The sequence below is a fragment of the Acomys russatus genome, chromosome 30 (assembly GCF_903995435.1).
Source record: "Acomys russatus chromosome 30, mAcoRus1.1, whole genome shotgun sequence".
Lineage (NCBI taxonomy): Eukaryota > Metazoa > Chordata > Mammalia > Rodentia > Muridae > Acomys > Acomys russatus.
In genome coordinates, this window is record NC_067166.1 from 21274939 (window position 1) to 21293956 (window position 19018).

The window sequence follows — 19018 nt, forward strand, 5'->3', positions numbered from 1 at the left end:
GTGCCTGAGGTTTTACCTGATGTCATAGGTAATTCTCTTCTGACCCAGGAATTCACAAAATGTTCTCCCTGAGGAAAAGAAATTCAGGTGACTGACTTGTAAAATATACATCTATCTGTGAGCTACAACTGAAGATGAAATTCTATTAACACAGCAGAATTATTGAAGGAACAGATGTTTAATTTGGGTTACATTTCTATTATTTTGGAATTTTTTTTTTTCAGTGCAAAACAACAGAGTGTTGGGGTAGCCAAGTGAAAACCACAGGGTCACTCTTACACAACACCCAAAACACTCTTATAAAACACTCAAAAAGAACTAGGTTGCATACCACATATGCATTCTAATTAATTCAGAATTAAGGCTCAGAGAGGGCCTGGGAGTAGTGGCTCATGTCTATAATGCCAGTACTTGGGAGACAGAGACAGGTGGATATCTTGTGAGTTCCAAGGCAGCCTGGTCTACAGAGAGAGTTCCCCGGGGACAGCCAGGGCTATACAGAGAGAAATCTTGTTTCAAAAAACAAAAACAAACAAACAAACAAAAACTGGTACAATGGTTTGCAGAGCATGGTGGGCAGGCCTTTAATCCCAGCACTTGGGGAACAGAGGCAGGCTGAGCTCTGTGAGTTTGAGACCAGTTTGGTTCACATAGTGAGTTCCAGAACAGCCAAGACTGTTACACAGAGACAACCTGTCTGGAAGTGGTGGGGGGTTGCGGGGGGCAACATGACACAGTATGACAAAACAGACACACGACCACAGAGAAGAAGCAAACTGCCGAGAAAATTTCCAATTGAACAATATATTGTTTAGGGAAAATTTCAGACCATGTTCTCAGCAAAAGTCAGGCAGGGCCAGCCCTTGAAAAACATACTGTAAGTGATTGTACTTTAGCAATTAGATGCCCACCCCAACTCTATAGGTAAGAGGCAGAGGGATGAAAGAAGAAAGGAAGAAAGGCACAGAAGCCATGAAAATAAAACAAAAACCACCTCACCCCTGTGACTTAGATATCAGGTAATAAAAAGATTTTTAAAAAGTTGGCTGTTGTAAATTACCGTTACATGAGCAAATCCCTCGTAGCTTTGAATATACTGGGCAATTTCCTCCGGGGATTTCTTACTTTGAAGAAATTGACATCTATAATTAAAAACATAATTGAACACTCCACCAGAACTGTGATAGACATGTCCTGTATCACAGTATGAATTTTGTTTTTTTTTTAATGTGTTGATGATTTTTGAGCATTTTTATTTTTAAATTTTTTCTTTTCTATGATGTATTTTATTAACTTTTTATTGATTCTTTGTGAATTTCATATATGTACCAAATCCCACTTACCTCCTCTTCCCTTTGTATCTCCCTTCCACCCTTGCAATCTTCCTCCCAAAAGAAAATAAAAAACAAAAGCAACAACAAAAACAATCTCATTGTGAGATCTGTAGTGTGTCATAGTGTGTCACACAGTATACCCTTTTGTCCAAACATCTTTACTTGCAAATGTTCGTTTCAATGAGTCATTGGTCTATTTTGAGGCCTCTGGCTTCTGCTACACTCTCAGTACTGGATCCTCATTGGGACCTCTCTGATATCCTGTTGTGGTCCTGTGACATGAGATCTTTCAGCTTTGGATCTGCAGGACCCGCCCCTTCACAAGCTCCAGTAGATCATAGATGGAGCAGATGCTAGGGTGGGCTAACTCAAAGCCCTGGATCTGGGCCTAGGTGGTAGCTGTGTAGGTCATCCCACAAGCTTTCCAGCACCTACGCCACCAGGGTAAGCTCTCCAGCACTGCCCTGGCTAGGTCATCCAATGCAGCAATCAGCAAAGGGCAGGGCCAGCTCTCCTGCTCTCATTCCATCAGGGCCAATTGTGCTATAGCCAGTGAGGGGCAGGGACAACTCTCCCATACTTCCCAGGCTAGGGATGGAGTTAGCTCTCCAGCCTGCCACAAGCACCAAGGGGTAAAGGGGAGGGGAACATCGTTTCCTAGACCACACACTGCCACATAGCCAACGAGGCATGGAGTCAGCTCTCCCAAGATCACACCCCAACCACACCAAATAGAGCCAACTCTAATGTGTTTCCTGGGTGAGGTGTGGGACCTCTCTCCCAAGTGCTGTAGCAATTAAGAGGATCTCATGGCCTCAGCTCCCCTACAATGCCCAGACTAGGACTGGCTCTCCAGAGTGCTGCAGTCAATGAGGGATGAAACTATCTCTATACAGCCCTCAGACATCAACATAGCCTCAGATGGCAGCCCAGACCAGGGACACCTGGGTGGCCTCTGGCAGTAACAGACCTGCCACAAACAGACTGCTCAGGGCCACAAACCCAGACAAGGTCCCTGGCAGCACCATAGGACAGGACCTTACCAAGGCCTCAGGTAGCATCACCAGATACTCACATCAGGCTGTTCCCAGCTACCCTTGAGTTTCTAGTTCTGCCTCCCTTTCTTGTACACACACCATTCTTCCTCTCTTTCTCTTCCATCTTTTTACCAGTTATTTGCTCATCATAGTGGCACCTGGGGCCTCTGGGTGTCTGGGGTCATCTCAGGAGTGCTATGCCCTGCCTGTGCCATGAGGAGCCAGGTAAGGATTGTCTCAGGCTTGCTCTGTTCAACCATGCAGTGTGATGCCTTATATGATGTATATCAATCAAGTTTTTCCATTCCCTCAACTCTTCCCCCTGCCCTGCCACCCCCCACCCCACCCCCATGCACACTTTACAGCTTCAAGCCCCTGGATTTCTTTCCTAGCATCAAAAAAACATGAAAAATAGCAAACTCGGGGCCTGGGATTTGTGGACGAATCTGATCTTAAGGATGCCTCTAGCTAGCCAAGCATAGTACTGACTACCCTTCACCCCCATCAACAGGTTCCCAGCAATACCTGTTCTGCAGGGTCTAGGGGTAGGGCTGGACTGTAGAAGTGGCCTGCCCTTTAATGTTTTCACCAATACCTTGTTCTAAGGGACAGATTCCTGAGTTATGGAGAAGGAGGTGTTAGGTAGGCAACAGTTGTGCTACTGTGTCAAAAAAAACAATGGTTTAAAGTAGAAAAAAGATAAGGTGGAGAATGATAGGTGAAAAAACTCTGCTAGGTCAACGTGTAGCTTCCTAAGTCCACACATGTCCACACACATATACTATACATACAAACACATACTACATGTATCGCATATACAAAATCTATATGAGATATTAACTAAAGTGGAGAGATTTGTTTAAATTCAAGTGATTCAAACTTTTCACAATTTGACAAAATCTTGCTTGCTTGAAAAATTCTAGAGTTATCCTAATTTAGGTAAGGGAACAATATAAAACTCAAAGGGAAGCTCCAACAATGCAGCTCTTTTTCTCTAGATTTATTTTGCTTTTTAAAACCTGACAGTGGGAGCTGGGGAGATGGCTTGGGAGTTAAGACCACAGGCTGTTCTCCCAGAGGACCAGGGTTCAATTCCCAGGATCCACATGGTGGCTCAAAACTCTCTATAACTTTAATTCCAGGCCTTCTGACACCTTCACATAGATACACATGCAGGTAAAATATGAATGAACATAAAATTAAACAAACAAACAAAAAGCATGAAACTGGTGAAAGCAGGCCTAGAGGGAGTGTTTGACTTCATGGTAAAGAGCAAGTGCTGTTCTTCCAGAGGACCTGAGTTGAGTTCAGAACCCACATGACAGATCACAACCATTTCCAGGATGCCCTCTTCAGGCCTCCATGGTACACACACACACACACACACACACACACACACACACACACACACAATAAAGGAAATCAATCATTTAAGACACTTACTAGAGCTTAAAATTTAAAGACTCAACCATTATCCACTTACTTGGGGAACCACTTGGCGTGCTCCTTCCAGGGATCGTCTCCTCCTTCCCAGTTTCCCAAGCATCCACCGCAGGAGAAACACTGCACGGTGTCCCTTTCTCCTACAGATGCAGACAAGTGTGTGACTGGCCAGCAATGGCACCTCGTGTGTCCTGGAGCTGATCCCACTGAACCAGAACAAGACAGACTGCAGCATCCCTGCTCTTCCACGGCCTCTCTGGCTGAATCCCTGGCCACAGCCCCACTGCCCTAAATGACCCCCTTCTGAGCTCCAGACCTCTGTCCCCCACCATGGCCATCCTCCATTTATACAACCAGGACCTTGTAGGCGCTACATAGATGCTCTAGCACTCAGCTACACTCTTAGCCCACTGCTGGTACTCTAAAGAAAAGTAGCATTTTACTTTATACACACACATTTGTGTGTGCATGTGTGTATGTATATCATACATACAAAAATAGCAAACCAAAACGCTACACTACATGTATATATACTAAAGCAGAAGCAAAGTTATTAAAGTTGAAATGTAATGAAATACACATTAAGTCGAACATAACTCAGTTAACAAATAAGGGTTCATTAACAAAATATTTCCCACAAAATGGAACCTAAATTTTAAATGCCACAGAAACACCTCTCAAAATGGAACCCAGTTACCTGTGAAGACAAAGCCGGCTGCGGAGAGAACACGTGGCGATGTCCCGTGGGCATAAAACGGCCAGCTCTCAAAGGACTCCAGTCTGGCCTCCTCTTCTTGGTACCGAGCTCTGCCACCTCTCAGAGTCCTCGCTGGACCCTTCACCCTTACATCGTACTTGCCAATGTTCCCAACATCCTTGCCCAAAAGGAACTCACATTCTGGACGTAATTTCTTGTGGCTTATTATGGGAAGTTTCCTGATGCTGGTGCCAAAGAGGATTAAACTACAGCTGAAACATTGCACCGCAAGTTTCACCCCAGTAAGGTAAAACCCAGCGGCTGCCATGTCCTGTGGCGTCCATGACCTGAACGACTCATAGTTCACAAAAGTCTTTAATCGTCTGGCCTCACTGCGCATCCGTGAGTTAAAGCCTTTCTTCATTTTCATCCGTTCTTGATGGTCCTCTTCATCTTGGCTCCTTGCCATCTGAACTGTATCCACACCAAAGAGAACAGAGAGCTCGTGGAGAGAATCATAATCAAACTCAATGATTTGCTCCTCAGAGGCCTCCCCGTGCTGGGCCGTTTTCTAAAAGGGAAAGGAAAGCAGATGTTCGCTGTTTTAGATAGCATGTATGTGGTTGTGATGAGTGCCATGACCAGAGCAAGACAAGGAAAGGGTTCATTTCAGCTCACAGCTGTGGTTCACCATCAAGGGATTTGAGGCAGGAATTCAAGGCAGGAAACTGGAGGCAAGAACGGAAGCAGAGACCACGGAGGAACACTGATTATTGCCTTACTTTCCGGTTTCTTACCTTCTTTTTACTTTCTTTTATTATTTGTTTGTTTTCTTGCTTAAATTTTTCAAGGCAGGGTTTCTCTCTGTAGTCCCCTAACTGCTCTAGAACTCACTGTGTAAACCAGGCTAGCCTGGAAGTCAAAAACCACCTGCCACTGCCTCCCCAGTGCTGGGATTAAAACCATGTGCCACCAGGCCTGGCTTAGCTTATTTTCTGGTACAACACAGGACATATGCCCAAGGGTGGGCACCACTGCCCACAGTGGGCTCGGCCCTCTCACATTAATTAACAACCAAGAAAAATGACCCCACAGAGTGCCCACAGCCTGATCTGATGGAAGCAATTCCTGTTTCTGCCTTTGAAGGTCTGGGATTAGAAGGCATAAACCATACCAAGTAAAGCAAGTCTTTCAAATTAAGCATACCCTCTCACCTGACACCAAGAAGAGGTTTCCATCTTGCAGTTACACATTTGACACCTAATACACCAGAAAGAGCTCTTCTCACTACTGTATAAAATCCACCCCAGCAATGGTCCCTCTGGAGTGTTCTGTTGATCCTCAGGCTCTGTTTGACTAGTTATATTTACACTTGTCTCTGGATACCCGTCTACCCCTTACAGTCTTCTTAGCGATTATGAGACAAAGGTCATGTTCTTATTTACAGTCATAATAATTACCCAACTCTAGCTTCCTGGTCTTCCCTTTAACAGAAGGAACTGGCCATGACTCGCCTGCCTAAAGCTCTGCTTAGTGATTTTTATTTTCATAGCACAACCTGCCATTACTTTTTCTGTTGCTGCGATAAGACACCCTGATGCAAGCAGCTCACAGAAAACACAGCTTATTCTAGCTTACCGTTTGAAGGTACATATTTCCTCATGACACGGAAGACTTGGAAGAGCAGGATCCAGCTGGCCTGAGTGCATCAGCAGCAAGGAAGCAGAGAAAATGAACAGGAAGGGACACCAGGCTGTAAAGTCTCAAGGCTGGGTTCCCAGGGACCCACCTCCTCCACCATGCCCCGCCTCTTAAAGGTCCCAGAATCTCACCAAATACATCACCAGCTGGAAATTAAATGTTCAGACACGTGAATGGTCTGTGGGGGCATTTCACATTCAGATCACAACATAATCCCAAATACAGTGTCCTCCGCTAACTCTTCCCACACATTCCTCCTTGTCATCCTTCCTTTCTCTCCTGAAAAATATTTATAAATCTTGTTTATGGTGTGTGTGTGTGTGTGTGTGTGTGTGTCTGTGTGTGTGTCTGTGTGTGTGTCTGTGTGCATGTACATATCTTAATTAGAGTTACTAATACTGTGACAAAACACTATGACCAAAGCAACTTGGGGAGGAGAGGGTTTATTTTGCACAGTTTTGTTTAACAGTTTATCATCAAAAGCAGTAAGGACAGGAACTCACACAGGGCAGGAACCTGGAGGCAGGAGCTGAGGTAGAGGTCATGGAGGGGTGCTGCTTACTGGCTTGCTTCCCATGACTTTCTCAGCCTGCTTCCTTATAGAACCCATCACTCATAGTGGGCTGGGCCCTCCCCCATTGATCACTAATTAAGAAAATGCCTTACAACTGGATCTTAAAGTAATATTTTCTCAGTTGAGGCTTCCTCTTCTATAACCACTCTAGCTTGTGTCAAGTTTATATAAAACAGACTAGTAGTCATACCAGGTCATGGATATTGATTAAAGGATAACTTTGGGAATTGGTTCTTTCCTTCCATCAGTGGGTTCCAGGGATCAAACTCAGGTCACTATGTTGATGACAGGTACCTTGATGCACTGAGCCATCGCCCTGGTCCAGCCTCTTCTTTCTTTTTTTGTTTGTTTACTTGGTTCTTTTATTTGTTTATTTGGTTTTTTTTTTTTTCTGACACAGGATCTCATGGTAGATCTTTAATGGAAACAGTAAGAAAATATGTGAGGAACTAAAAGTCAGACTACACAGTCAGGGAAGCCACCAGTTGATGCTTGAAGCTATTGCATTAGCAATGTTAGTTAAGCCTTCAGAGGAATAATAAAACCTATCAGGTCTTCGGGAGTGTGCTAAATTTATTTTTATATAACTGTGTTTCTCAGTCTCTTTCTTTACTAGACTAACACACAAATAATTGAGACTCTCTTATATTATTTTAACAAGCTTCACAGCACAAGAACTGAGCAGTTATTAACCAATTCTTAACTCTCTAAGCTAATTTGATTTCCTCCAAGCATACATCCCAGAGATACTTTGGAGCTTTCCTTGATGAAATCTCTCCCCTGGTCCATCCTGGACATCTGCCCATGGCAAAATCCTCTACTTCCTTCTCTAACTCCTCCTCCCTTAACTAGCAGCCCTATTCTCTCTCCTGCTCAGAGACTGGCTTTTAAGCTGCTTTATTGGCATATCAGGGGACAATTGAGGAGAAGAGTTTATACAACATTGAGACAGGAGAGGAGAGTCTCAGAACAACGGTTGACACCAGATATGGGGGGTACAGACATCAGCATTTGAATTACACAGAACTTTATGCCTACAAGAGCATTTCATTTTGAATAGTTTAGTATGTAATTAATGTTATGTGCTACCGTAAGAATTTTCTTTTGAAACAGAGTATCAGGCCAGCTTCAAGCTCATAGGTTCCTTCCTGCCTCAACCTCTTAAGTGTAAGAATTATAGGCACTAGCCAGCACATCTGGCCATTTCTATCTCTTTTGAGAATCTTTCCTTCATCTACATAAATGTATGTTTCCATTGCCATTGTATAAGATGCTTACTAACCTTTTCATTCATACCCTTGGTTCTTTCATCAGGCTAGGAAATTATCTTTTATTATTTATTTAATAACTTCCCATTGTTACTCTTTTCCCCAATTCTCTCTGGTTCTATCTTCTAGATGGGAATTTAGTTAATCATTTATCATCTTACCTCTGTTTCACACATTTTTTAAATTTTTTACTAATTTCTCAATTTCTTTCCAACTTTGTGTGTGTATGTTTGTGATTTTTTAAATGAGATTGAGTATGCCAAACAAGTACTCAAACATTGAGAAACATCTCCCATCCTTGTATTTATTTATTTGTTTGTTTGTTTGTTTATTAAGTTATGTCTACATAGTTACTCAGGCTGGCTTTGAACTTGCTGTGCACCCCAAAAACATATTGAAATTGCCATTCTTCTGAATAGCTGGCATTATAGTATGTACCACCACACTTGGCTTCTTATAATATGTATATAATCTGATTATATACACACACACAATACACACACACACACATATATATATACATGTATATAATCTGATTGCACACACATTATATGTACATATACATATATATGCATAAAATCTGATTATACACACACACACACGTATATAATTACTGCTGCTTGCTTTTTTGTTTATTTTTTAGGATTTTTTTTTTTTAGACCACTGAAAAGAAAGCAGGACTAACCTGCTGAGGCTAACTGACCAAAGGTTACAGCTGACCAAGGGTATCCTCTATGCGAGCAGTCAGGACTACAAATGCATGGCCCCACTCATACCCCACATATGCTCACTTTGGGTGAAAAGCTCTAAGTAGAACTCTGGGTCCATTTGTAGGTACCAAACAGGTTACTAACAGCTAACACAGACCATGAGTAAGACTGCACCTAAGTAAGGAAAACTAATGTCAGCATTGTCTAGATCCTACTAAGGATCCAGTTCCCAGGGGATAACTGGCTGTTTGTTTCCTCAACAAAGCTTCTCAGAGGCATGATGAAAAGAGTCCCGGGAGAGCAATCCCCAGTGGAGGGCGCGTCATCATGAGGCAATTTGGCTTCTGCAGATGACTTGCATTTTCAGACATCACACAGGGACTGTCATGAGGGCTCCAGGAGGGAGGGGAGGCTTTCAGGTTCTGCCACACAAACCTCTGTAGGTGCTATCTTAGACTAGGAGCCTATACTTTTCAGATAAGGAAGGCCCAACTACCTAAAGCCACAGACCCAATTATTAAAATGCAAACAATTCATTTTTTTTTTTACAAAGGTACTGTCAAATCCCACATGATTATCCATGGCACATGAGCAAACTAGGAAACGAGGTAAACTAAGATCAGTGGTGGAAGGGTCAAGGACCCATATGAGCCAGGACGATCCCCAGTTCATCACAACCTTATATTCTATTGGTGATGTACCTCTGTAGTTCCTGTTCCCTTCCCTAAGTTTTCCCTCTCCAGGGTTTCCTCAGGTTGTATTTTCTTTATTGTTTCTATTTCCAGGTCTTGAACTGTTTTATTCATTTCCTTCACCTGTTTGATTATATTTTCCTGTACTTCTATAAGTGTACTTCTATAATTTATTCATGTCCTCTTTAAAAGCCTCTGTCATCTTCACAAGCAGAGATTTAAAGTCATTTTACTTGTTTCCACTGTGGTAGGATATGCAGTTCTTGTTGTAGAAGGATAGGTGGGTTCTACTGATGCCATATTGCCCCCACTTTTGTTGATTGTATTCTTACTCATCATGGTGGATTTTTTTCCTTTGATGAGTATGAGTGTCTTTCCCCATCTCTTTTGATTACTTTTGTTTGAAAGCCCAGTTTATTAGACATTAGAATGGCCTGGGGTGGGGTGTCTAGATTTTGCATTAGAAATTGTGAGATATTTTCCTAACTCCCTGTTTCCTTTTCCCATTCCTCATCTCCTCTCCCTATATGTCTCTTTCTCTCTTTCCGTAGTTCCCTTCTGCTTCATGCCTATGCATTTATTTAAATCTAGATTCCAAGGGAGAGAAAGCATTCAACATTCATCTGGCTTAGTTTGCTTAACATGATTAATACCAGTTCTGGTTTCCTGTAAGTGATGTAATTCCATTCTTCACCTGTCTGATTTCTTCCACAGGAAGTCCAGAGGTCAGGCAGTTTCTACACACTGCTGAGTCTCACCTATAAGATCTCCCCAGTGAAACCTACTTTTCATTGATAATATTTCTATATCTGTATATAATATGTTACCTTTATTTTAGCATCTTGTAGGTTTTTGTGGCCCTCGTAAGTGGGCTCTGTCTTTCAAATGTTCACTGACAATGTACAAAAGTCTTTGTGGTCTGTTTAACTATTGTCATCTCCTCATGCTTTCTACATACACATCTGAATACTATGAGCTCTAGCTTTTACATTACTCCATTTTCTTGAATGGTTGCATATATTGCTGAATGTAATACCGATTAGTAATATGGTTAATGTATATTATTCTTGACTTTTGTCTTACTTCTTACACAATTTGACCACTAAATATGATTCTACAGTTTTGGCAAAGATGTGAATTAAATAAACTTTCCTTTGGCTGACTGTGTACCCAAGTTAGAAGAGTTCATGCTTAGCATGCTAAAAGCCAGAATCACACAAATTAGGCATGCTGTTACATATATCATTCTGCTTTTTCCTCTTTTAAAAAATCCTTGTGAGGGGGGAGGACAAAGAAAAGGAAAGAAATGTAATAAAACCTGAAATGATAAGTAATGAATACTTCAAGATAAACCACGACACCACTAAAGAGCATTTACATTTAGAAAATCCAGGAAAAGCTCATTACAATCTCTAAGGAATACAAAGATTTATGTGATTTAAATAGTAAATATTTCTTCTGTTTCTGGGAAAACTCTAAGAAAAATAATTAATTTTTTTTCTTACAAATAGCTAGATGTGCTCAGAAAAAACCAACTCTGCAAGCTTGCTGGGGCTGGACTGGTGACCCACCGCAGCTTATCCTCCACACTGCTTTCCTTACAAGTGGTTTTCTAATTCATGTTTGTCATTTGGGGCATTGTCTGTTCTTCTCTTTTTGTTTCAGAGCTGTCATTTTATATTCGAAGACAAAATCTTACTGTATAGTTCAGAAATGCCTCAAACTTGGGGCAATCATCTGAGGAACCATCCCAACACTATTTTGTAATCAAGAGCCATTTTTATGCTTCTGTTGTCACCACCCTGAGGCTGGAGAATTACAGAGAAAGCTTGAGTGGTGGAGGTGTCAATTTTAGGGTTTTACACAGCCTCATAGCAGGGCAACACAGGTGTTGCAGGAGAATTAGAGTGGGCCGCCCAAGGATTTACATGGGAGGCCACTCCCTCAACCACACCAGGCCATGTCCATAGAGAGCAACAGGAAGCCACTGCCACTCCCTTTGAGGCTGGGTGGCACATGGATATGGCAGTGATGACTCTCCTTCAGTCTCAGTTTCAGTTTCTCAGTCTCAGTTAGGTCTGAGTTGACCCAACTCGGGGTATAGGGAAATTACTTTTGGTTAGGTTGGGTCCTTATCTACGGAGCCAGCAGTGGTCAAAGTATGCCTGCTCATGGCAGAGTCCTTAGATTTTTGTCTCTCCAGGCTCTGCCTCTAAGGCCAAAGAAGGTCAAGTGATAGCAGGTCCCCAAAGAACCATAGGGGAAAAGTACGGTGGAAGTTTGTCCTCTATCTTTCTACTACGTAAGAATTATAACCCACTCCCAAGTTTGCTCATCTCAGATCTCCCCAATGTGCATCCAAGAGTTTAAGAACCTTGTCATTGCTGGGCAGTGGTGGTGCACACCTTTCATCCAGCATTTGGGAGGCAGAGGCAAATAGATCTCTTTGAGTTTGAGTCTAGCCTGGTCTAATAAGTAAGTCTAGGACAGCCTGGGCTAAAACAGAGAAATTTTGTCATCAAAAACAAAAAACAAAAAAAAAATAAACCTTGTCATATAAACAACTAAGCTTTTTATCTGAGAAAGTTACCTCCTACTCTCTAGAATACCTTTCAGGATTTTTAACTGGTTCTCTTTGTGCTGAGAATTTGACTTACCCATCCTGAGTAGGGTCCACTCACCCACGATTAGGAGTGAGGGGGTTATGGGTGGCAACAGAGGTCATGCAGAATCCCAGGAATCCAACTCAGGAGACCAGACTCAAGGTGCACATCTAACTTTATTATATAGCATAAAAGCCTTTAAACAATTGAAGGGCCAATCAGACCATCCCATGCTAGCCTCAAGCACCAATAGCAATCAATCCGTTTGGTGTCATTATGAGGATATGTTGGGGGAAGGGCCGCAAGATCACCTCAGGAGAGTTCTGTAAAGAAGGGGAAAGTAGTCACCGCCCTAGCCTCAGATTCATTTTGAGACTCCACCAGTGTACTAAGAGCCCCTCGTAGATCAACACTGTGTGCAGTGGATCGGAACCATTCGAGGAGGCTTAGGAGTCACTGACACTTCACTCACCTTTCTCTGTGGGCCTCCAAAAGCTTATCTCGTTGCTCCCCACATGAGCAGATATCCTACAAATCTTTATCAAGAGGTAATGCTGTTCAGGTGAATTAATGATTTTATAGAATTTGATACGATTTAAATAATTTTGGGGAGTTAAGGAGTTAGATAGTTGAAAGTTTGAAGCTGCGAATAAAAACCTCTGTCGACCTCTAGATGCTAAGTAAGTAAATCACACCAGAGAGAAGTTAGACTTGAGACAGAATTATTGTCAGTGGGTCTCGGTGTGCATTAGGGCACCTAGACATTATTGTTTTGAACCTTCAATGAACTTGTGGAACCAGAAATAGTTAAAGAATTTCTTTTTTACTTTTTAAAATTTTTCATTTGTTCACTTTACATCCCAATTTGGCTCCCCTCCCTCACCACCTCCCGATCCCACTCTCCCTCCCTCATACCTTCTCCCCCCCCCTCCCCTAGTCCTCAGAAAGGGGTGACTCTCCTCCCCTAACATCTGACCTCAGCCCATCATGTCTCATATGGACTGCCTATATCCTCTTCCTCTGTGGCTTGGCTACACCACCCCACCTGAGAAAAGTGATAAGCGTGTGGGAGCCAGAGTCCATGTCAGAGGTAGCCACCCCCATATTGTGGAACCCACAAGGAGACTGTGCTGCCTATCCACTACATCTGAAGAGAGGGTCTAGGTCCTCACCATGTATGGTCCTTGGTTGGTGCATCAGTCTCTGTAGCAGCCGCCTCTGCCCAGATTTGTTGGCTCCATTGGTCTCCTTCTGGAGCTCCTGACCCCTCCAGGTCCCTCAATTCCCCAATTCTTCCATAAGACTCCCTGTGCTCTGTGGGAAGCCATGCTAGTAGAAACCCACTGTGCTTAAGCTGCATGTTATAACCACTGAGTTGTCGGCCTTTGCTGAAGGTGGTCACTGTGTTTATGCTACATGCTATGAACTTTGAATTGTTGATCTTTGGGTCATTTACCTTTGAAAGGAATAAGGAAGTTCTTACAGGGAGCTGCTACTCAGAGGAGTGTATTCTTTCCAGCCTGCCTGGAGGGCTAAGGAAGTGAGTCTGCACAGGTGCTTGTGCATGCTTGCTAAAATAAAGTAGAGCCTTGATCAGGATTTCTTGTCTTAGATCCATATTTCTCGTGTCTCTGTCCCCCCTATTTCAATCCCCACTACCTCTTTCAGAGAACCTATTCAACTTGCCCCTCAGAACGGGACAGTGCTCCACCCTTAAGTTTAGCTGTGTGTCTCAGCATCTGCTTGGATCTCCTGCGGGTTGAGTCTTTCAGAGGACCTCTCTGGTAGGCTCCCTTCCTGTTCCTTCTCTTCAACTGCTTCTGGTGTCTATTCTAATATTTGCCCTTCTGAATGAGAATTAAGCATTCTCCCTAGGGTCCTCCTTGTTATTTAGTTTCTTTAGGTCGGTGTATTGCAGGGTGGTTATCCTGTATTATTTGGCTAATATCCACTTATAAGTGAGTATATACCATGCATGACTTTCTGGGTCTCGATTACCACACTCAGGATGATCTTTTCTAGTTACATCTGTTTGCCTGCAAATTTCAAGATTTTCTTGTTTTTAATAGCTGAGTAGTATTTCGTTTTATAAATGTACCACTCGCTTTGTAGTGCAGGTTGGCCTCAAACTCACAGTGATCTGTCTGCCTCTGTCTCCCAAATTCTGGGATTAAATGCATAAGCCACCACAACTCGCTACCACAGTTTCTTTATTCATTCTTCGGTTGTGGGACATCTGGCTTGTTTCCAGATTCTGACTATTACGAATAAAACTGCTATAAACATAGTTGAGCAAATGTCCTTGTTGTATGGTGGAGCATCTTTCAGGTATATGTCCAGGAGTGATATGAGGTAGAACTATTCTCAATTTTCTGAGAAAGTGCCAGATTGGTTTCCAAAGTGGCTGTACAAGTTTGCCAGAATGTGCTGTCACTTGAGTTTTGATCTTAGCCATTCTGATGGGTATAAGAAGGAATCTCAGAGTTGTTTTGATTTGCATTTCCCTAATGACTGGGGACATTGTGCATTTATTCAAGTGTTTCTCGGCCATTCGATATTCCTCTGTTGAGAATTCTCAATTTAGTTCTGTACCCCATTTTCTAATTGGATTATTTGGTTTGTTAGTGTTTAATTGCTTGAGTTCTTTATATATTTTGGATATTGCCCTTGGTCAGACATAGGGTTGGTAAAGATCTTTTCCTAGTCTGTAGTTTTGTTCTATTGACTTTCCTTTGCCTTATAGGAGCTTTTCAGTTTCATGAGGTCCCATTTACTAACTGTTGATCTTAGAGCCTGAGCTATTGGTGTTCTGTTCAAGAAGTTGTCTCCTATGCCAATGCGCTCAAGGCTCTTCCTCATTTTATCTTATAACAGATTTAGTGTGTCTGGCTTAATGTTGAGATCTTTAATCCACTTGGACTTTAGTTTTGTGCAGGATAAAGAATTTCTTAATGACTTGATAGACTATGATCATACAGTGGGGGAGGAGGTCTCCCTTGGTCACAGACATAGGAGAGGGAAAAAGGGTCAAAGTGGGAGGGAGGGAGAAATGGGAGAACACAAGGGATGGGATAATAATTGAGATGTAATCTGAATAAATTAATTAAATAATAAAAAAGAATTTCTTAATAGAAAACACATTTATCTTGCCATATATCCTTAAACTATGGACTTAGTGTTAACACATGACATGAATTATTATTATTCTATACCTACCATGAACCGATTGGAATGCAGTATGTTTAGAATACCATGTAATCCATTATCCTGCTAATTGCTGTGAGGCAATTATTCTCCTGTCACAAGGACTCCATGTTAAAATTGTATAAATAGAGCTGAATGCATAGAATAAACGCTGAGGCCTGCTGAAATTTGCTTCATCCATAAGTTGTAAATATGCATATTGATATGCCACATGGAAATGTGTCCATGTGTTCTGTTTTTTGTACATATGTTACATGTATTCATCTCAACTGTCTATACGGAAGGAAAAAGAAAGAAAACCCCAAGGACATTACAGCACATGCAAAATTCTCAAAAGCCTCTGGAACAACAGCAGTTTACTCTAAGCCCAATTTTTTCCTCACATTGGAAATTGATGAGAGATTTTGTAAGCAAGCACAACCATACCAAGGCTGGTGGATACGCAAAAGCCCTGCAAAAACTAAGAGCAGCTGCATTCTGTGGTAACATTGTCAACTCATGCTTCATCAAGTGTGGGAATGATTCTGTTAGGATTCACAATGCACTGATGTAAAGACCCCCAAATAGTATGCAAGCAACAAAGTGTGTTTATTCTGCAGAAATCCAGCATGGTGAGGTGACCACTTAGACACAATGGTGACCCCCAGGTGAGCTCAAAGGCTCTTTTAAAGTCATTCAGGGGAATTCCTGGGGGCAGGTGGGTAGGTAATCATTAGCACGCTAGGATCACCACTTAGGCACAATGGTGACCTCAGGTGAGCTCACAGGCTGTCTTTAAGGATATTCCAGGAAATTCCAGGAGGGCTAAGTAATCATTCAAACTAGAAAGCCAGGGAAGCTGAGAAAATTCAGGAGACCCTAGGTCAATGGGCATGAGTTAATCATAAAGCAGATTTCCTGACCAGCAGTAAATAAATCTTCCTTAAGCAATCAGATCAGCACTAAACCAACCTTAAGTAATTTTAGCTTCTTCCAGCCAGGTGGCTAAGCCATCTCTGATTGGCTGTCCACATTCTGCAGTACTTCCAGAGACTGCTGGGCTCATTTCTGAGGAATGGAGGGATAGGCCTGCTCTGCCTAACAAGAAAATAAAGCCTGTTATGGAGTCTTCTTGGCCCCTAGATCAAGCTTTTTGGGGTCTCATTGCTCCTCAGGGGTCTTGAATAGGAGGTCCCTCTGGGGCCCCACATTTCAGTCTGTGGACAGGCCATTTCTAACCTCCATCAGATATGCCTTCCATGTTGTGGCTTTACATAGATAGATAGTCCTTTCCCCTACATGACTCCTGTTGACCTTGGTCATGGGAGGTTCTCTGTGTGAACTTGAATGAAGCTCCAGTCTTTAGACAGGAGGACTGTACAAGGACTGCCAAGGCACTGCTCATCATAGCTCCCAGGTTCAGTGATGAGCACGTGGGCTTCTAAAACGGTATCAGCCTATACAGTTAACAAATATTCTTTAACATGATGTTTAGTTATGCCTTTAGTTTTGAGGCAGTGTCTTGCTATGTAACCAAGGCTGGTCTGAACTTGATTCTCCCATTGTTCTAATGGTCTCCTAAATGCTGAAAGTACAGTTGTGTGCCACAATGCTCAGCTACGGTAAAGTGTTTTAGGAAATCGGGTTTTCAGACCTGCCATTAGCCTTCTGCTGCACCCGTCACTTCTGAGTGACAGGAGAGAAGGGCACTACCCATTTCCAGAAGACAAACAAGCGTTTGGACTGGGGGTGTCTTTCCTTCACTGCATTGATCACTTTCATGTCCTCGTCATCCAGGAGCCAACTGAGCATCTTGAGCCTGGTGAGGCTGGGGAGTCGGGACACACACTGACTCAGAGCCTTGACAGTGGTGGCCTGAACTTGGATGCATTCTGGGATATATCTACAGATGTCCAGCTCTTGCAAGTTTGGCAGGTTGTCCAGAGCTTGAAAGAAACGTCTGTATCCTTCCTCTGTAATCTTGTGATTCAGTGAAAGGTTTAAGTTCTCAAGTTTCTCAAAACCTCCGCTGGCGGCTACCTTAGCTGGAAAACAAAACGTTTATGGAAAGAGAATCCTGGGGTGGTTAATCATGGTGACAAGTTACTGTACTGCTCCCAACCCGGACAGTGGAAGTGAGAGCATGACGTGTGAGAGATTGCCCTTGGAAGCACCAAGCAGCTGTCTGGTTAATAGGGAGCGCCTGGTTCAAATTGCAAGAGGGAAGCAGAGACCAGAAAGTTGAGCACAGAGAGTTGTGGTTGTCAGGTCAATGAGGACTTCTGGTCTCACAGGAGGATATATGTCAAGGTAAAACACAGCTATGAAACATGTTACCGTACAGAGGATTGAGAAATTGTAGCAATGGTGTCTCCAGTTTTGCAGAAAAGAGATGGTGACACTCATAAAAGTTTGTCCTCTCAGTGGCTGCTACAGTGCCTTCCACTTATAGCTAAGTAGGGACTCGCGGTTACTGAGAGCAGGGGCTCTGAAGGAAATGGAACCAGACTCATGGTGAGTTCTCAATCACCATGGGCCATGACTTTGGAAGTGATGATCTAGTGGAGCTTTTGTTTTGTTTTTAATTGTCTAACCACTTTCACTGAATATGGGGAAGGTTGGGGTAGATTTCACCCACGATCATGCTGTAGCTTGAGTTTAAGGACAGAGGCCTTAGACAGTGGTTCTGCTCTGTTGTGAATAGAGATCTTCTGTGATTGTCAGGGAGTATTTCTCAATCCTTGAAAGAATACTCTTCTGGAAGGACCAGAGAAAAGCTCGGCACTCCCCATCCATGGCATGCTGTCCCCTGGTTTCCTTTCATCTCCACATCACACTGGAACAGTTCTCTGTTGTTATGGTATAAGTTCTGTCTCCTAGTTGTAAAACTGAAACATTGGCTAGGAGTAATCTGTCAGTTGTCCATTGAAAGATGAATACTGTTTCCACACTGAGCTGGCTCAGAAGAAAAGGAGACCCTCTAGGCAAAACTGATGACCAAGTTTGATCCATAGAACTCACATAGTAGAAGAGAGTCAATGTTTTGAAAACCTTAGTAAGGTAGATATGTTATTAAATTTTTATTTCTTTTTTTAAGTTTTGTTTGTTTGTTTGTTTGTTTGTTTTGGATTTATAAGGCAGGGTTTCTCTGTACAGCCTTAGTGGGTCACAGGAAACTTAAAGTAAAAGGCAGGGAAAGACATGAAAATGATACTGGCTGCCTGTCTTAATGTACAAGAAGTGAGCTAAGGCAGGAGGTGCCACCACAGATAAAAAGCAATAGTCTACTAGAAAGATCTTACAACTCTACATGTGCTTTGCACGCAGGTTGAATATATAATAGAATATATAAAAGAAGAATATATGAAAGAACTATAGGAAGGTGGACAAGGTGGCTGAGATCAATCGATCGATGAATAGATTGACTGACTAACTTTTGTGGTGTTTGGGCATAAACTCAGGACCTCACATAATCTAAAGAGCACTGCTGGAGATTTAAACATAACTCTGGAACTAATTATGGTGCAAAGAATGGAACCTATCTCAGGTGGAGACATGCCCTTAGTTCCTCCTTTAAGTGTTTATCCTGTGGAGCAGGTCGGGGTCCTGGCTAGGAGACCATCCTTAGGAAGATGGGTTTGCCTTAAGATAATGTGTTTTTCTTCTCAGAATTCCTGACCTCTAGTGCATGGCCTCTAAGCCAAGCCTCCATGGGTCAGGTGGCCTCTGCCTGGCATCTGAGGCCCATCTCAGAAAGATATAGTCATGTCTTTTTC

The 19018-nt window shown here is 42.6% G+C and overlaps 2 protein-coding genes and 1 pseudogene across 3 annotated transcripts in view; 1 reads left to right on the forward strand and 2 right to left on the reverse strand.

Moving 5' to 3' along the window:
• The window catches only part of LOC127212339 (baculoviral IAP repeat-containing protein 1b-like), a 179828-nt gene extending 174773 nt beyond the window's left edge, over positions 1-5055 (reverse strand). The window contains exons 1-4 of one of the 2 annotated variants that reach the window (XM_051172430.1): positions 4512-5055; positions 3855-3954; positions 1061-1142; positions 17-68 (exon numbers count right to left, since the gene is read on the reverse strand). In XM_051172430.1, coding sequence (XP_051028387.1) covers positions 17-68; positions 1061-1142; positions 3855-3954; positions 4512-4980 — 703 coding nt within the window. In that variant the 5' untranslated portion in view covers positions 4981-5055. The remainder of the gene's footprint in view (positions 1-16; positions 69-1060; positions 1143-3854; positions 3955-4511) is intronic. The other variant, XM_051172427.1, reaches the window with a different exon arrangement.
• Taf9 (TATA-box binding protein associated factor 9) overlaps positions 1-19018 on the forward strand; it is a 720252-nt gene that overhangs the window by 485914 nt on the left and 215320 nt on the right. The window lies entirely within an intron of this gene.
• Positions 16923-19018, reverse strand: part of LOC127212363 (baculoviral IAP repeat-containing protein 1a-like) — a 42963-nt pseudogene continuing 40867 nt past the window's right edge.